The sequence below is a fragment of the Chiloscyllium plagiosum genome, unplaced genomic scaffold (assembly GCF_037043375.1).
Source record: "Chiloscyllium plagiosum isolate Xiang-an unplaced genomic scaffold, Cpla_swu_hap1 HiC_scaffold_9, whole genome shotgun sequence".
In the NCBI taxonomy this organism is placed as follows: domain Eukaryota; kingdom Metazoa; phylum Chordata; class Chondrichthyes; order Orectolobiformes; family Hemiscylliidae; genus Chiloscyllium; species Chiloscyllium plagiosum.
Genome location: NW_028270147.1, coordinates 97,952,780 through 97,967,695, shown reverse-complemented (window position 1 = coordinate 97,967,695; position 14,916 = coordinate 97,952,780). Strand labels below are relative to the sequence as shown.

The window sequence follows — 14,916 nt, the reverse complement described above, 5'->3', positions numbered from 1 at the left end:
ATCTTTGGACTGTTGGAGGAAACCGGAGCACCCAGAGGAAACCCACACAGACACGTGGAGAATGTGCAAACTCCAAACAGTCAGTTGCCTGAGGCGGGAATTGAACCCGGGTCTCCGGCACTGTGAGGCAACAGTGCTAACCACTGTGCCACCGTGCCACCCACACGGCACGGTGAGATGAGATGAGGAGGAATTTCTTCAGCCAGAGGATGGGGAATCTGTGGAACTCATTGTTACAGAGGGCAGTGCAGGCCAAGTCACTGAGTGTATTTAAGACAGAGATAGATAGGTTCATGATTGTCAAGGGGATGGAAAGTTCCTGTGGAGTAGGCAGGAGCATGGAGATGAGAAGCATATCTGCCAAGATCAAATGGCAGAGCAGATTCAATGGGCTGAATGGCTGATTTCTGCTCCTGTTTCTTAAAGTCTTCTGGACAATTTCCCCAAACCCCTGGAACACTGAACCCACTGGACTGTGAGCCCTGCTATAGCTGTTTGTCATCAGAACTCTGCAAAGAGACAATCCAAGAGTGGAAAGAGTGTGCATCCATGTGGGAACTTCAGAATGTTTCCCCGCTCCTGGAATACCATGAGTACATGAAGTGTGGTCAGTGACAGCAGTTGGAGCTCCAGGGTTCAGAGCTTGAGCAGCAGCAGGTGTCAGTGCAGAGCATCCGTGAGGCTGAGAGCTCCATGGAGAGCACGTTTCTAGATGTGGTCACTCTGCAGCTTCAGAGTATGCAGGGAGAGAGGGAATGGGGGAGCAGCAGACAGTCCAAAAGGACCAGGCAGCTAGTACAGAAATCCCCTGAGTGCATCCCACTCTACAACCAAGATTCAGTTCAGAATCCTGATGAGAATGATGGTACATCTGGGGAGTGCAGCCAGAGGCAAGTCCATGGCACCACGGGAGGCTCAGCTGTACAGGGGGGCACAAGGAAGACTGGAAGAGCGATAGTGAGAGGAGATTCGAGAGTGAGGGCAATCGATAGGTGTTTCTGCAGCTGCAGATGGGAATCCAGGATGGTGTGTCTCCCTGGTGCCATAGTCAAGGATGTAACTGACCGTCTGCAGAACACCCTGAGGGGAGAGGGGGAACAGGCAGCATTAGTGGTCCACATCGGTCCTAGTGACAAAAGGAGAAAAGTGGTCTTGCAGTCAGAAGTTCGGGAGCTTCGGAGGGAATTAGCAGCAGGAACTCAAAATAAGAGTCGCCGGATTATTCCCAGTGTCCCATGCAGGTGAGAATAGAATCAGGAGGTGAACACAGGTGACTGTGGGGCTGGAAAGAGGATCCATGAGGGAGGGCTTTAGATTCTTGTGAGGTGGTTTACTCGTGCTGTTAGAGAGGGTTTAAACTAACTTGGCAGGACTGTGGGAGCCAGGAGGGAATATCAGAGAGGAACACCAAGGTCCATAGAATCCTCAGTGCAATCAATAAGTCACCTCCCAGTGGGAAGGATGTGGAGGAATACAAATGCAAGGAATTTACAGAGACCTGCAAATGTGATAGAGTTGTTATAAATGGGCGAGGGCGTCTTTAGTTTCTGAATATAGTTTGGGGTAGCAGCAGTGTAATGGGCAGAGAGGGGCCAGAGTTGGGAGAGTGTATTCAGGTGAATTTTCAGGAGGCATCGGTGGCTCAGTGGTGACTCAGGGGGGCAGCATGGTGGCTCAGTGGTTAGCACTGCAGCCTCACAGTACCAGGGTCCCAGGTTCGATTCCAGCCTTGGATGACTGTCTGTGTGGAGTTTGCACATTCTCCCTGTGTCTGTGTGAGTTTCCTCCGGGTGCTCTGGTTTCCTCCCACAGTCCAAAGATGTGCAGGTCAGGTGAATTGGCTGTGCTAAATTGCCCATAGTGTTAGATGCATTACTGAGAGGAAAATGGGTCTGGGTGGGTTACTCTTCGGAGGATCGGTGTGGACATGTTGGGCCGAAGGGCCTGTTTCCACACAGTAGAGAATCTAATCTAATCATTGGCTGTGAAAAGGGCTAATAATACAATGGAATCTTGACCAACTGGGCCAGTGGGCTGAGGAATGGCAGATGGAGTTTAATTCAGATAAATGTGAGTGCTGTATTTTGGTAAGACACAAGAGATGGGTGAGATCCCAAACAAATATTTCAGGTCAGTATTTATTGGGGAGAAAGCTCGGGAATTTGGAAAAATAGTGATGTCTTGAAAAGAGACCACACACAAATGAGGAGACGCAAAAGATCTTAAAACACAGAAAGATAGATAAACCCTAGGACCTGATCATGTGTATCCCAGAACATTGTGGGAAACTAGGGAAGAGATTGCTGGACCCCTTGCTGAGATATGTGTATCACTGACAACTATGGGTAAGGTGCTGGAGAACCAGAGAGGTTGGCTAATGTTATGCCATTATTTGAGAAAGACTGTAAGGAAAAGCCAGGGAACTATAGACCAGTGAGCCTGATGTCAGTGCTGGGTAACATGTTGGAGTGGATTCTGTGGGATAGGATTTACATTCTTTGGATAATCAATGTGGTTCTATGCATAGGAATTCATGTCTCCTGAATTTGATTGAGGAGGTGACAAAGAAGATTGATGAAGACAGAACAGTAAACATTATCTATATGGACTTTAGTAAAGTGTTTGACAAGGTTCCACATGATAGACTGGTTAGTAAGGTTAGACCACATGGGATCCAGAGGGAGTGAGCCATTGGGGTAAAAAAAATTGGATTGAAGATAGGAGACAGAGAGTGATGGTAAAGGGTTGTTTTTCAGACTGGAGATCTGTGAATAGCTGTGTGCCACAAGCATTGGAGCTGGGTTCACTGCTTTTGTCATTTAAAGAAATGATTTGGATGTGAATATAGGAGTTTCAGTAAGTTTGTAGATGACATCAAAATTGGCGGGACATTGGATAGTGAAGAAAATCATTTCAGGGTACAGCGGGACATTGATCAGATGGGGCAATGGGCAGAGGTGTGACAAATGGAGTTCAGTTTAGATAAATGTGAGATGTTGCATTTTGGTAAGGCAAACCAGGGCAGGACTCATACAGTTAATGGTAGGGCCCTGTGGAGTGTTGCTGAACACAGAGATCTCGGGGTGAAGATGCAGGTGCATTATTCCTTGAAAGTGGGGTCACAGGTAGACAGGTTGATGAAGAAGGTGTTGGGTACACTTGCCTTTATTGGTCACTGCATTGAGTACAGGAGTTGGGACATCATGGTGCAGCTGTATAGGAGATTGGTGAGGCCACTTTGGGAATAATGTGAACAATTCTGATCATTCTGCGATAGGAAGGATGTTGTTAAACTTAAAAAGCTGCAGAAATAATTTACAAGGACATGACCAGGAATTGGAAGGTTTGAGCTAAAGGGAAAGGCTGAAGAAACTGGGGCTATTTCCCATGCAGCATTCAAGGCTGAGGGATGGTCTTATAGATGTGTATAAAACCATGAGGGGCATGGACAGGGTGCATATCCAAGGTCTTTTCCTTGGGAAAGGGAGTCCAAAACAAGATGGCGTAGGTTTAAGGTGAGAGGCAAAAGATTCAAAAGGGACCTGAGGGGTAACTTGTCACACAGAGGGTGGTATGTGTATGGATCAAGCTGCCAGAGAAAGTGTTGGAGGCAGATACAATTACAGTATTTAAAACACATTGGGATGGGAACATGGATAGGAAGGATTTAGTGGGATGTAAGCCAAATGCTGGCAAATGGGATGAGGTCAGTTTAGGATATCTGGTGAGCATGGACAAGTTGAACTGAAAGGTCTGTTTCCACGCTGTATAACTCCATGACAATGAGAGGCCGGAAAAGCTGAGACTTTTTACTCTGATGTGTAAGAGTCTGAGGAGTGACCTTGTAGAGGTTTATAAAATCATGGGGACATAGAAAATGTGAATAATTCAGGAAGGAGGTGAATAATTCAGTTATGAAGTTTGATTGGAGAATTTGGGATTGTCTTCTTTGGAGAAGGCTGAGAGGAGATTTGTTCGAGGAATTAAAACCAGGAGGGGCCTGGACATAGTAAATAGGAAGAAAATGTTCCCAATTGAGAAAGGATTGAGATTGAGAGACCGCAGATTGAAAGTAATTGGGAAAAGTAACAAAAGTGAGATGGGGAACAACATGTTCAGCCAGTGAGTGGTTAAGGTGTGGAATGCACTGCCTGAGAGTGTGGTGGAGGCAATTTCAATTGAAACATTTCAAAGGGAATGAGAATGCTATTTGAAAAGGAACAATGTGCAGGGTGACAGGGAGAAGGCAGGAGAATGACACTCAGTGAATTGCTCATTCAGAGAGCCAGTACAGACAGGATGGACAGAATGGCCTCCTTGTGCACTGTAACAATTCTGTGATTGTGTGATTGAGCAGAGTTAAAGCTGGGGGAGGTGGGAGCTCGGTGTCTCACTGTGCTGCTGCTGCTGCTGCTGCTGCTGCTGAGGTCAGTGAGATCAGAGACTGGGACAGGGAGCCAGAGCTCACATCAAACTCTGCCCGTGTCCGTCACACTGAGACTGGCAGGAGGCTACTCACTGATTTCACTCTATGCTGCAGGAATGGGACCACAGGATGCAAATGGATAGAGCTCCTCCACACGGTGAGTAAAACTAACTGACTTATATCTTGTTTCTTAAAGGGAGCAATGGAACTAAAGAAATACAGCTGGACACCCTGTTAGACACAGTGCTCCTCAATTAACCATTTCATTCACTGCAGTTCCCCACTAACACCTTCAACAATTCAGCAACTGTATTTTAGAAATTGTGTTTCAGTATTGACAGGGTTAATAACGGAGGATTGAGGTTTACTTACTCAGTCTGAGCTTGGTTCCTTTACCGAATGTAAGCCACAGTGAGAGCTCCTAGTGGAAAGGCTGTACAAAAACCTCTGATCTCTGCTTCCCCCCATCACTCTCAACCTCTCCCAGTCTCTCATTCACTCTCACCCTCTTGCTGCCCCTCTCTGTCTTTCCCTCATTCATGTGTCTTTGTGTCTCTGTCTCTGTGTCTCTCGGTTGTGTGCAGCTGGGCTTGGGAGAGTTGTGAAATTCGATGTTAAATCTTGCAGCTGCCCTTCACATGTGGCCATAGAATGTAAGAGGGAAACGTGAGGCCTTTAGTGAGCGGTGGACACCACAGGGACTGGAGTGTGCCGTGGACAGTAACAATCCCAGCATGGGGTAATTTGTTCAGTTTCATTTATATCTAACTATCGGATATGTCAGTTCAGGTGGTGGGACTGTGTGTGTCCAGTATTATACATTTTATATTACTCTGGGATATGTCAGTACAGGAGGTGATGCTGTGTGTATTGAGGTTTTTGTACGGATCTGTATCACTGTGTCGAGGGTAGCTGTAATGCTGCTGACAGTAATAGTCAGCGACATCCTCATTCTGAACGTTGCTGATTTTCAGGGTGAAACTGGTCCCTGATCCACTGCCGGTGAATCGATTGGAGACTCCTGTGAATCGATTTGTTGCTTGATAGATCAGGAGAGAGGGTTTCTGACCTTCTCGCTGCTGGTACCAAGCAAGGTAGCTGCTAATGCTTTGACTGGCCGTACAGGTGATGGTTGCGGTCTGGCCCAGTCCCACTGACAGCACCGGGGGAGACTGAGTCATGGTGATGTCCCCACTGATACCTGAGGGGTCAGAGAGAAACACAGTGAAGTCAATGAGAGATTGTTGGAGACACTGAGCATTCCTCTGGTTTTAGCATTTTCCCTTCAATCACGAGTCAGTGGAATTGGAGTGAAATGGAGAGCAGCTAAAGATTCAAGGTGGAAGGAGAGAGATTTGTACCTGCGACACAGAATGCCAGGGGCCAGATCAGCTGGATGTGTGAAATCATGGTGTGTGCTCCTGTCCCTGTGCCTGGTTCCTGATAAACTCTCCCTTCACTGGGCTCTGCTTTATAAAGCTGCAGCCTGTGAGAGTCTGACTGGGTGTTCCTCAGTATGTAAATGGCATCGGGCAGAGAGAGCCACATCAGTCTTTCGCACTTCCTCGTCTCTCTCTCTCTCTGTCTCAGAGTCATTGATGTGAACAGCAGTGAATGAGGCCATTTGGCCCATTGTATCTGTGCTGTTAAACAGCGATCTGATGACACTAATCCCATCCTCCAGCTCTTGGCCCATTACCCTGGAGGTTACAGCAACACAAGGGAATATCTAAACACTGCTCCAATGTCACGAGAGTTTGTGACTCAACCAGCCTTTCAGGCAGTGAGTTCCAGACTCCCACCACCCTCTGGGTGAAAACAGTTCGCCTCATCTCTCCTCTCTCTCTCGAACTCGACTGGGCCTGGATTCACTCGAATTCAGATGGATGTATAAAGTTCTAACAGGGCTGGGCAAGGAGGAGGTTTCCCTGATTAGGGTGTCTGGAACCAGGGGACACAGTCTCAGAGGGATATGGGGTAGACCATTTCGGACTGAGATGAGGAAACATTTCTTCATACAGAGGGTGTTCAACCTGTGGAATTCTCTTCACTGAAGGCTGTGGAGGATAAGGAACTGAATATGTTGAAAAGAGAGAGAGAGATAATTGTTTGCATTTTAATAGCATGAAGGGAATAGGGAGAAAGCAGGAATATGGCTTTGAGATAGAGAATCAGCATTGATCATACTGAATGACAGAGCAGGCTCAAAGGGCCGAATGGCCAACTCCTGCAGCAGTTTCTATGTGTCCATGTCTTTGTTACCTTCAATCTCTGACCCAGGTTATTGAGTCCTTGTCTCATGCAAAAAGTGCCTTCCTACCCACCCTATCACTGCTCCGAATAATCTTATCTGCTCCAAGGAAAACAACCCCAATCTTTCCAATCTTTTCTCAAAGCTCAGATTCAGGCAGCATTCTGGGAAATCTCCCCTGTACCCTCTCAAGTACAATCACACCCTTCCCAGAATGTGGTGACCAGGACTTGTCCCTCTCTCTCTCTGTCTCACATCTGCCACATCTTTCTCTCTACCTCTCTCTCCCCCCCCCACCGTTAATCTCTCATGTTTTCTCTATCTCTTTATCACACTCTGTCTCATAGTCACTCCCTCCAACTCACTGATGATTTCTAACTCCATCTCATAATCTCTGTTTGTCCATCTTTCTGTCTCTGTCACTTGCTCCCTCTCTCACTTCAATTAAAGCCTCCAACTGTTATCTTTCCCTCTATATTCCTCCCTCTGTTTCTCTCCCTCCCTCTCTGCATCCCAAACTACAGTCTCTCTCCCTCCCTCTCTGTCATTCTGTATCTACCCACACTCATGTCTCTCTCTCTCTCTCACACACTCAACCCTACCCTCTCTGTCAATTCTCTTCATGCTTGGTCTCACACCCATCCTATCCCTTTCTTTTTCCTGTCCCTTTGTCTCTCTCCATCCCTCTCAGTCACACTGTCTCACATCTTGTTTCTCTCTCTCTATCCCTCAACTTCACAATTTCTACCTCCCTCTATACCTCCCTCTACCTCTCTCTTGGTTCCCTCACATATCTCACACTGTCTCAGATGTTCCTCACTCTCTCTCTCACACACACACACTCACACACACACACACAGACAGACACTCTTGTTCTCTCTCTCTCTGTCTCGCTTCTCTCTCTTTCTCACAGTGTCCCAGGTGGTGACAGTTGAATGTTGCATAAATCTCCCTCTGCTCTGCCCCATTAATAGATGTTAACCCTTGACCCCCATCTTCTCCTGGAGTAAAGCCCCATTTCCCACATTGACCAGGGTTTGGCCTGTCTCAGGAAGACAGATGATTCTTGTGAAATGAAGTTGAAACTTTATTGCTGGAACAGCACAGCAGGTCAGGCAGCATCCAGGGAACAGGAGATTCGACGTTTCGGGCACAGGCCCTTCTTCAGGAATGAGCAGAGAGTGTTCAGCAGGAGAAGATAAAAGGTAGGGAGGAGGGACTTGGAGGAGGGGAGTTGGAAATGTGATAGGTGGAAAGAGGTCAAGGTGAGGGTGATAGGTCGGAGTAGGGTGGAGGCGGAGAGGTCAAGAAGAAGACTGCAGGTCAGGAAGGCGGTGCCGGGCTGGAAGGATCCGGCTGAGACAAGGTGGGGGGAGGGGGGATGAAGAAACTGGTGAAGTCCAAGTTCATCCCCTGCGGTTGGAGGGTTCCCAGTCGGAAGATAAGACGTTCCTCCTCCGACCGTCGGGTTGTTGTGGTTTGGCGGTGGATGAGTCCAATGACCTGCATATCCTCGGTGGAGTGGGAGGGGGAGTTGAAATGCTGTGCCACAGGTTGGTTGGGTTGGTTCGTCCGGGTGGCCCAGAGGTGCTCCCTGAATCGCTCCGCAAGTAGGCGGCCTGTCTCCCCAATATAGAGGAGGCCACACCGGCTGCAGCGGATGCAGTAGATGATGTGGGTGGAGGTGCAGGTGAATCTGTGGCGGATATGGAAGTTTCCCCTGGGGCCTTGGAGAGAAGTGAGGGGGGAGGTGTGGGCGCAAGTGTTGCACCTCCTGCGGTTGCAAGGGAAGGTGCCGGGAGTGGTGGTTGGGTCGGTGGGGGGTGTGGATCTGACAAGGGAGTCGCGGAGGGAGTGGTCTCTACGGAAAGCTGATAGGGGAGGGGAGGGAAATATATCCTTGGTGCTGGGGTCTGTTTGGAGGTGGCGGAAGTGACGGCGGATGACCAGTGGGGTTCTGTCCTGGTGGCGGTTGGAGGGGCGGGGCTCAAGGGCGGAGGAGCGGGAAGTGGAGGAGATGCGGTGGAGGGCACCGTCGACCACGTCGGGGGGGAAATTGCGGTCCTTGAAGAAGGAGGCCATCTGTGTTGTACGTATTTTGAACTGGTCCTCCTGGGAGCGGACAGTTCTGTGCTGTTGATCTATTCTCACTGGGGACTGGTTTGGACACAAACCTCATTCCATGAAGGCCCAGCAGAGAGAGGATATCCTCAGGCCATCAGTGAGAGCTGGAGGGGCAGGACAGGCTCTGATCCACTGACCCATCCTGTCCATTCACAACATGTTCCAATCCCTTCCCCTCTCCTTCCCCTTCCACAGTCAGTCTTTTCTGAAATGGAGTGGTCCCTTCCCTGTCTCACACCAAGGAGGAGATGGACAGATATTTAATGTGTAATGGGTTAAAGGATGATGGAGAGTGGGCAGGAAAGTGGAGTTGAGGCTGAGATGGGATCAGCCATGATTGTATTAAATGGTGGAGCGGGCTCGAGGGGCTGAATTGCCTGCTCCTGCTCCTAGTTCTTATGTTCCTCCACCCCCTCCCCCATTCCTCTTACTGTAACTTTGTGAACCATCTTGGACCATTTTGAACATTGAAGGTGCTATGTGAATTCAAGATTTGTGTGGATTTAATGTGGGGACAGAATTGTGCAGGGGGCTGTGATAGCTCCTGCAGTTGAATATCCTGCTGGCAACCTCCAGCCTTCCACTTACAGAATGGGGAAGTGGGGGAGGACAGAATGTACTGTAGGGTACATGGAACTGTCCCCCAGCAATATGGTTGACCCTTAACTGCCCTCTGAAATGGCCGAGCAAGGCTCTCAGTTGTATCAATTATGACAATGTTTCAACAAAGAAATGAGACCGGACGGACCACAGGCATCGATCTAGACACGGAAAAGACAATGACAGAAACAGCCCTGTCTACCCTGCTCCAACCTCCTTACTGACATCAGGGGGTTAGTGCCAAATTCAGGAGAGCTGTCTCACAGACTAGTCAAGCAACAGCCTGACACAGTCCTACTCACAGAATCATACAGACAATGTCCCAGCGACCACCATCACTGTCCCTGCATGTGTCCTGTCCCACCAGAAAGGCAGACCCAGCAGAACTGATGACACAGAGGTCTACAGACCGGAGGGAGTTACCCTGGGAAGTCTCGAAGTTGGCTCTGGACCCCGTGAAGACTCATGACACCAAGTTAAACATGGGCAAGGAAACCTTCTGGTGATTACAAGATATCTTGCTCCCTCGGCTGATGAATCAGTCTCTCCTCCATGTTGAACAGCATTTGGAGGAAGCACTGAGGGTGGTGACAGCAGTGAGTGTACTCTGGGTGTGGGATTTCAATGTCCACCACTGAGAGTGGCTCGGCAGCAGCATTTCTGATGGAGCTGGTTGGTTCCTAATGGACGTAGCTGAGGGACTGGCTCTGCAGCTGGTGGTGAAGGAACCAAAAAGATGGAAAAAGATGCTTGACCCCATCCTCACCAATCTTGTGGCTGTAGATACATCTGTCCTTGACAGTATTGGTAAGAGTGACCATCACACAGTCCTTGTAGAAACAAAGTTTGACCTTCACATTGAGAATCCCCTCCATTGTGTTGTGTGGTACTATCACCATGCTAAATAGGACAGACTTTGAACAGATATTGCAACTAAAGGCAAGCTCATAAATGGGGATGATTGCCAAAGATTGCACAATGTTCAGCACCATTCACAACTCCTCAGGTACTGAAGCAGTCCATGTTCAAATGCAACAATATCTGGACAATATCCAGGTTTCATCTCAGAAGCAGTATTTCCCATCGGTGTCATGTAAATGCCAGCCAATGACCATCACTAATAAGAGACAATCTAACCATCGCCCCTTGACAGTCAATGCTATTACCATCACTGAACGCCCACTGTCAACATTCTTGAGGTACCATTGACCAGAAACACAACTGGACTCACCACAGAAACACAGTGGTTACAAGAGCAGGTTAGAGACTAGGAATACTGTATCGAGAAATTCACCTCCTGATTCCCCCAAAGCCTGTCAACCAAGTCAGGAGTGTGATTGAATACTCCCCACTTACCTGGATGGGTGCAGCTCCAACAACATTCACAGATTGATAGTGTCACAGAGTCATACAGCGTAGAATCAAACCCTTAAGCCAAACTTTTATATGCTGACCAGGTTTTCTGAAGTGAACGAGTCTCATTTGCCTGCATTTGGCCCGTATCCCTCTAATCCATTCCTGTCTATGTCTTTCTTATCAACTCAAAAAACTTGATACCATCCAGAGCCAAGCAACCTGCTTGATTGGCATCATATTCTCAAAGCATTCACACTCACCATTCCCGATGCTCAGTAGCAGCAGTGTGTATTATTGATAAGATGCATTGCAGAAACTCACCAAAGGTCCTCAGATAGCACCTTCCAAAACCATGGACAAAAATAGAAATCACAGGAAAAGCTCAGCAGGTCTGGCAGCATCTGGGGAGAGAAATCAGAGTTAACGTTTCGTGCTTGACCCAATCTCTCTTCACAGATGCTGCCAGACCTGCCGAGCTTTTCCAGCAATTTCGATCTTTGTCTCAGATTTTCAGCATCCACATTTCTTTTGGTTTCCTTCCAAACCCACGTCCACTTCTATTTCGAAGAACAAGAGCTGCAGACACATGGGAACACTATGAGCTGCAATTTCCCCTTGGAAAAGCTTAGCATCCTGACTTGGAAATATATTGCTGTTCCCTCAGCCTTGCTGGGTTAAAATGCTGGCATTCCCTCCCGAAGAGCATTGTGGGTCAACTTACAGCTTGTGGACTATAGCAATTCAAGAAGCAGCTTCCCACCACCTTCTCCAGGGTAACTAGGGACAGGGTAAAAATGCTGGGACAGCCGGTGAAGCCCACTTCCCATGAGCAAATGAAGTGTCCCTCAGGAGGAGAGAGGGAATGTTCAGGGTCCTGAGCTCCATTTCCCAGCCCAGGCAGTTTGTCTCCCAATGAATGAATGAGATACCAATTTGGAACCCAGATTGGGGCAGTCTTGTGCTGTATACCCATGTCTACAAGAGAGAATTAAGATGGAGCTTAAAGGGAAAGATTTGCTGGATTATGGGGAGAGAGAGGAGCAGTAGGACTACTTGGGTCACTCACAGACACAATGGGCTGAGTGGCCTCCTCTTGTGCTGTCAGATTCCAGGGAGTGCAGATATTTCACAGTTTTCTCCCGTCTCAGTAACAAAGGTCCAGCTGCTCCGAGCTCCTTCTTTCACTTCCTCTTTTGGTGAAGTTTCAAACTTGCGCTCTGACAGTCTTTGCAGTTATTTTTACACTGGGGTTTTCTGCTGTGGTCAGAATCTCTAATAATAAGTGTCAAATCAGTGACAATCACAGCAGCTAAGAGCAGTCAGGACTGAGGAGCCAGGCTCACTGGGAAACACATTGAAAAGATCAAAGCCATCCTCTTCAGCTCCCTGTACAAACTCCATCCCTCTCTCTGAGAACTGTCTGCTGCTCAACCAGACTCTTTACGACCTTAGACTCATCTTTGAGGCTGATCTGAGCCCCACATCCTCCACATGACAAAGATCAGACATTGAAAATCTCAGCTATGTGCTGGGGACTCCAGACACGACCATTCCAATGGTGTCCTGACCCATGTCACAGCCACCACCTTCGGTAAACATCAGCTCATCCCAAACTCTGCTGGCAGTATTCGAACTCACGCCAAGTCCCATTCCCCCATTCCCTCCCCCTGTGCTCACTGACCTACATTGGCTCCCAGTCCAGCAACATCTTGATTTGCAAGTTCGCATCCTTGTCCTCAGACCTCTCCCTGTCCTTCCACCCTCCCTATCTCACCCTCCAAACCACCACACTCAGTGTGATCAACAATCTTGGATATATGGCTCTCTATTTCTTCATCCAAGTCATTGAGAAATATTGTGTGAAGCTAAGGTCCCAGCATAGATCCCTGGGGACACCACTATTCACATCTTGCTCATTGGAAGACATGCACATTATCCCTCCTCTCTGTCTCCTAGCTCCGGACCCATTCCTGACCCTAGGTAAATGCATTTCTCAAATTCCATCTGATTCCATGTCTCTTTTTAAATGTTTTGTGGAATTCCCTATGGACAATCGCCATCGACATTCCCTTATATCCCATATTAGTGAGCTCCTAACAAAGTGTAACCAGGCTAGTTAAAGATGTCTGAACCTTTGTAAATCCATGCTAATTCTCTCGGAATAGTTCATGTTAGTTATTCATTTGTTAGTCATCCTGTCTGTAAAAACAGATTCAATCAATTCCTGACAACAAACATTCAACAGAGATGTTCATTGTGAATGCGGTTAATAAACAGCCAGCACTGACATGATGGGCTGAACAGCCTCCTCCTGTACTGGAGCCTTCTCTGTCTCCTTCACGGAAATATTTTACAGATTAAAAAATAAAGACCAACAGGAAATTTAAAAATACAAATTAAAACTGCCTCAAACAATTTCCACATACAGGGCCAGGCGATGTGGAGTAATTGCACGATGGGGAAGCTGGTGGAACCCATTGTAGCTCAGAGTGACCACATCTGCAGCAAGTGTTGGTTGCTCAAGGCACTCCAGCTCAGAGTTGATGATCTGGAATCTGAGCTTCAAACACTGTGACACATCAGGGAGGGGGAGAATTACCTGGACACTGTGTTTGAGGAGACAGTCACACCTTGTAGGTTAAATACTTCAAATTATGGCTAGTGGTCTGGGACAGGAGGGTGTGACTATAAGTGAGCAGGTTGATGCAGCCTGAATTTAGTATTGTAGGAGCCTCAGCTCCTTGTCCACCAGGAATGAGGAATGAGGAAAAGGATTGCTGTTGGAAACTATTGCAGATACACTGCAGAATGGGCAAGCATGATTTGGAGCTTTTTGGCGATAGTGACCATAATTCTATCAGGTTCAAAGTCATTAAGATTAGATTAGATTCCCTACAGTGTGGAAACAGGCCCTTCAGCCCAATAAGTCCACACCAATCCTCCAAAGAGTAACCTACCCTCGTCTGACTAATGTACCTAACAACCATGGACAATTTAACATGGGCTATTCACCTGACCTGCACATCTTTGGAATGTGGGAGGAGACCAGAGTACTCAGAGGAAACCCACGCAGACACAGGGAGAACGTGCAAACTCCACACAGCCAGTTGCCCAAGACCGGAATAGAACCTGGGACCCTGGTGCTATGAGGCAGCAGTGCTAACCACTGAGCCACTGTGCCACCCTTTACTTATATTAGGTAGAGATAATGATCGAGCAGAAATTAAGTGTCAAAACAGGGGGAAGGCCAATTTTGACACCATTAGCTGGGCTAACACAGGGGGAGACAATGGCCACTGGTATTATCGCTGGACTATTAATCCAGAAACTCAGCTAATGTTCTGGGGACCTGGGGTCAAATCCTGCCATGGCAGACAGTGGAATTTGAATTCAAGAATGGTTCTGGAATTAAGAGTCTAATGGTGAGTGTTAATCCATTGTTGATTGTGGAGAAAACTCATTCAGTTCACTAATAACCTTTAGAGGAGAAAATCTGTCATCCTTACCCGGCCTTACATGTGACTCCAGACACACAGCAATGGGTGGTATTGTGACTCAGTGGTTAGCACTGCTGCCTCTCAGTGCCAGGGTCCCGAGTTTGATTCACTCTCGGGTGACCGTCTGTGTGGAGTTTGCATGTTCATCCGATGTCTACATGAGTTTCTGTCAGGTGCTCTGGTTTCCTCCCACAATTCAAAGATGTGCAAGCTAGATGGATTGGCCATGCTAAATTACCCATAGTGTTCAGGGATGTGTAGATTAGGTGCGTTAACCATGGGAGATGCAGGGATAAGGGGATAGATCTGAGTGGGATGCTCCTCAGAACGTTGGGTGGACTCATGGGGTTGAATGGCCTGTTTCACACTGTATGGAATCTATGATTCTATGATTCCATGTGGTTGTCTGTTAACTGCCCTATGGGCAGGAAATACTGGCTTGGCCAGAGATGCCCACATCCTATGAATGAATGAAAGAAAACCACTGCACTGTGGGCCAGGAGGCCATTCAGGCTGGGGGAGCACAAAGAAAAGAGGGGGATTTAATAACGAGGGGGACTGATAGCATCCTTTATAAGCAGGATTGAGAGTCCTGCATGGTGTGTTGCCTGCCTGGTGCCAAGATAAGGGGCAGCTAGAACCGGCTTGAAAGTATAATGGAG

The 14,916-nt window shown here is 47.8% G+C and overlaps 1 gene segment (V, D, J or C); it reads right to left on the bottom strand.

Moving 5' to 3' along the window:
- LOC148149204 (Ig kappa chain V region Mem5-like) overlaps positions 1-5,883 on the bottom strand; it is a 421,612-nt gene extending 415,729 nt beyond the window's left edge. The window contains 2 exon segments of the V gene segment in view: positions 5,332-5,627; positions 5,788-5,883. Coding sequence covers positions 5,332-5,627; positions 5,788-5,836 — 345 coding nt within the window.
- Positions 5,884-14,916: the final 9,033 nt, after the last annotated feature.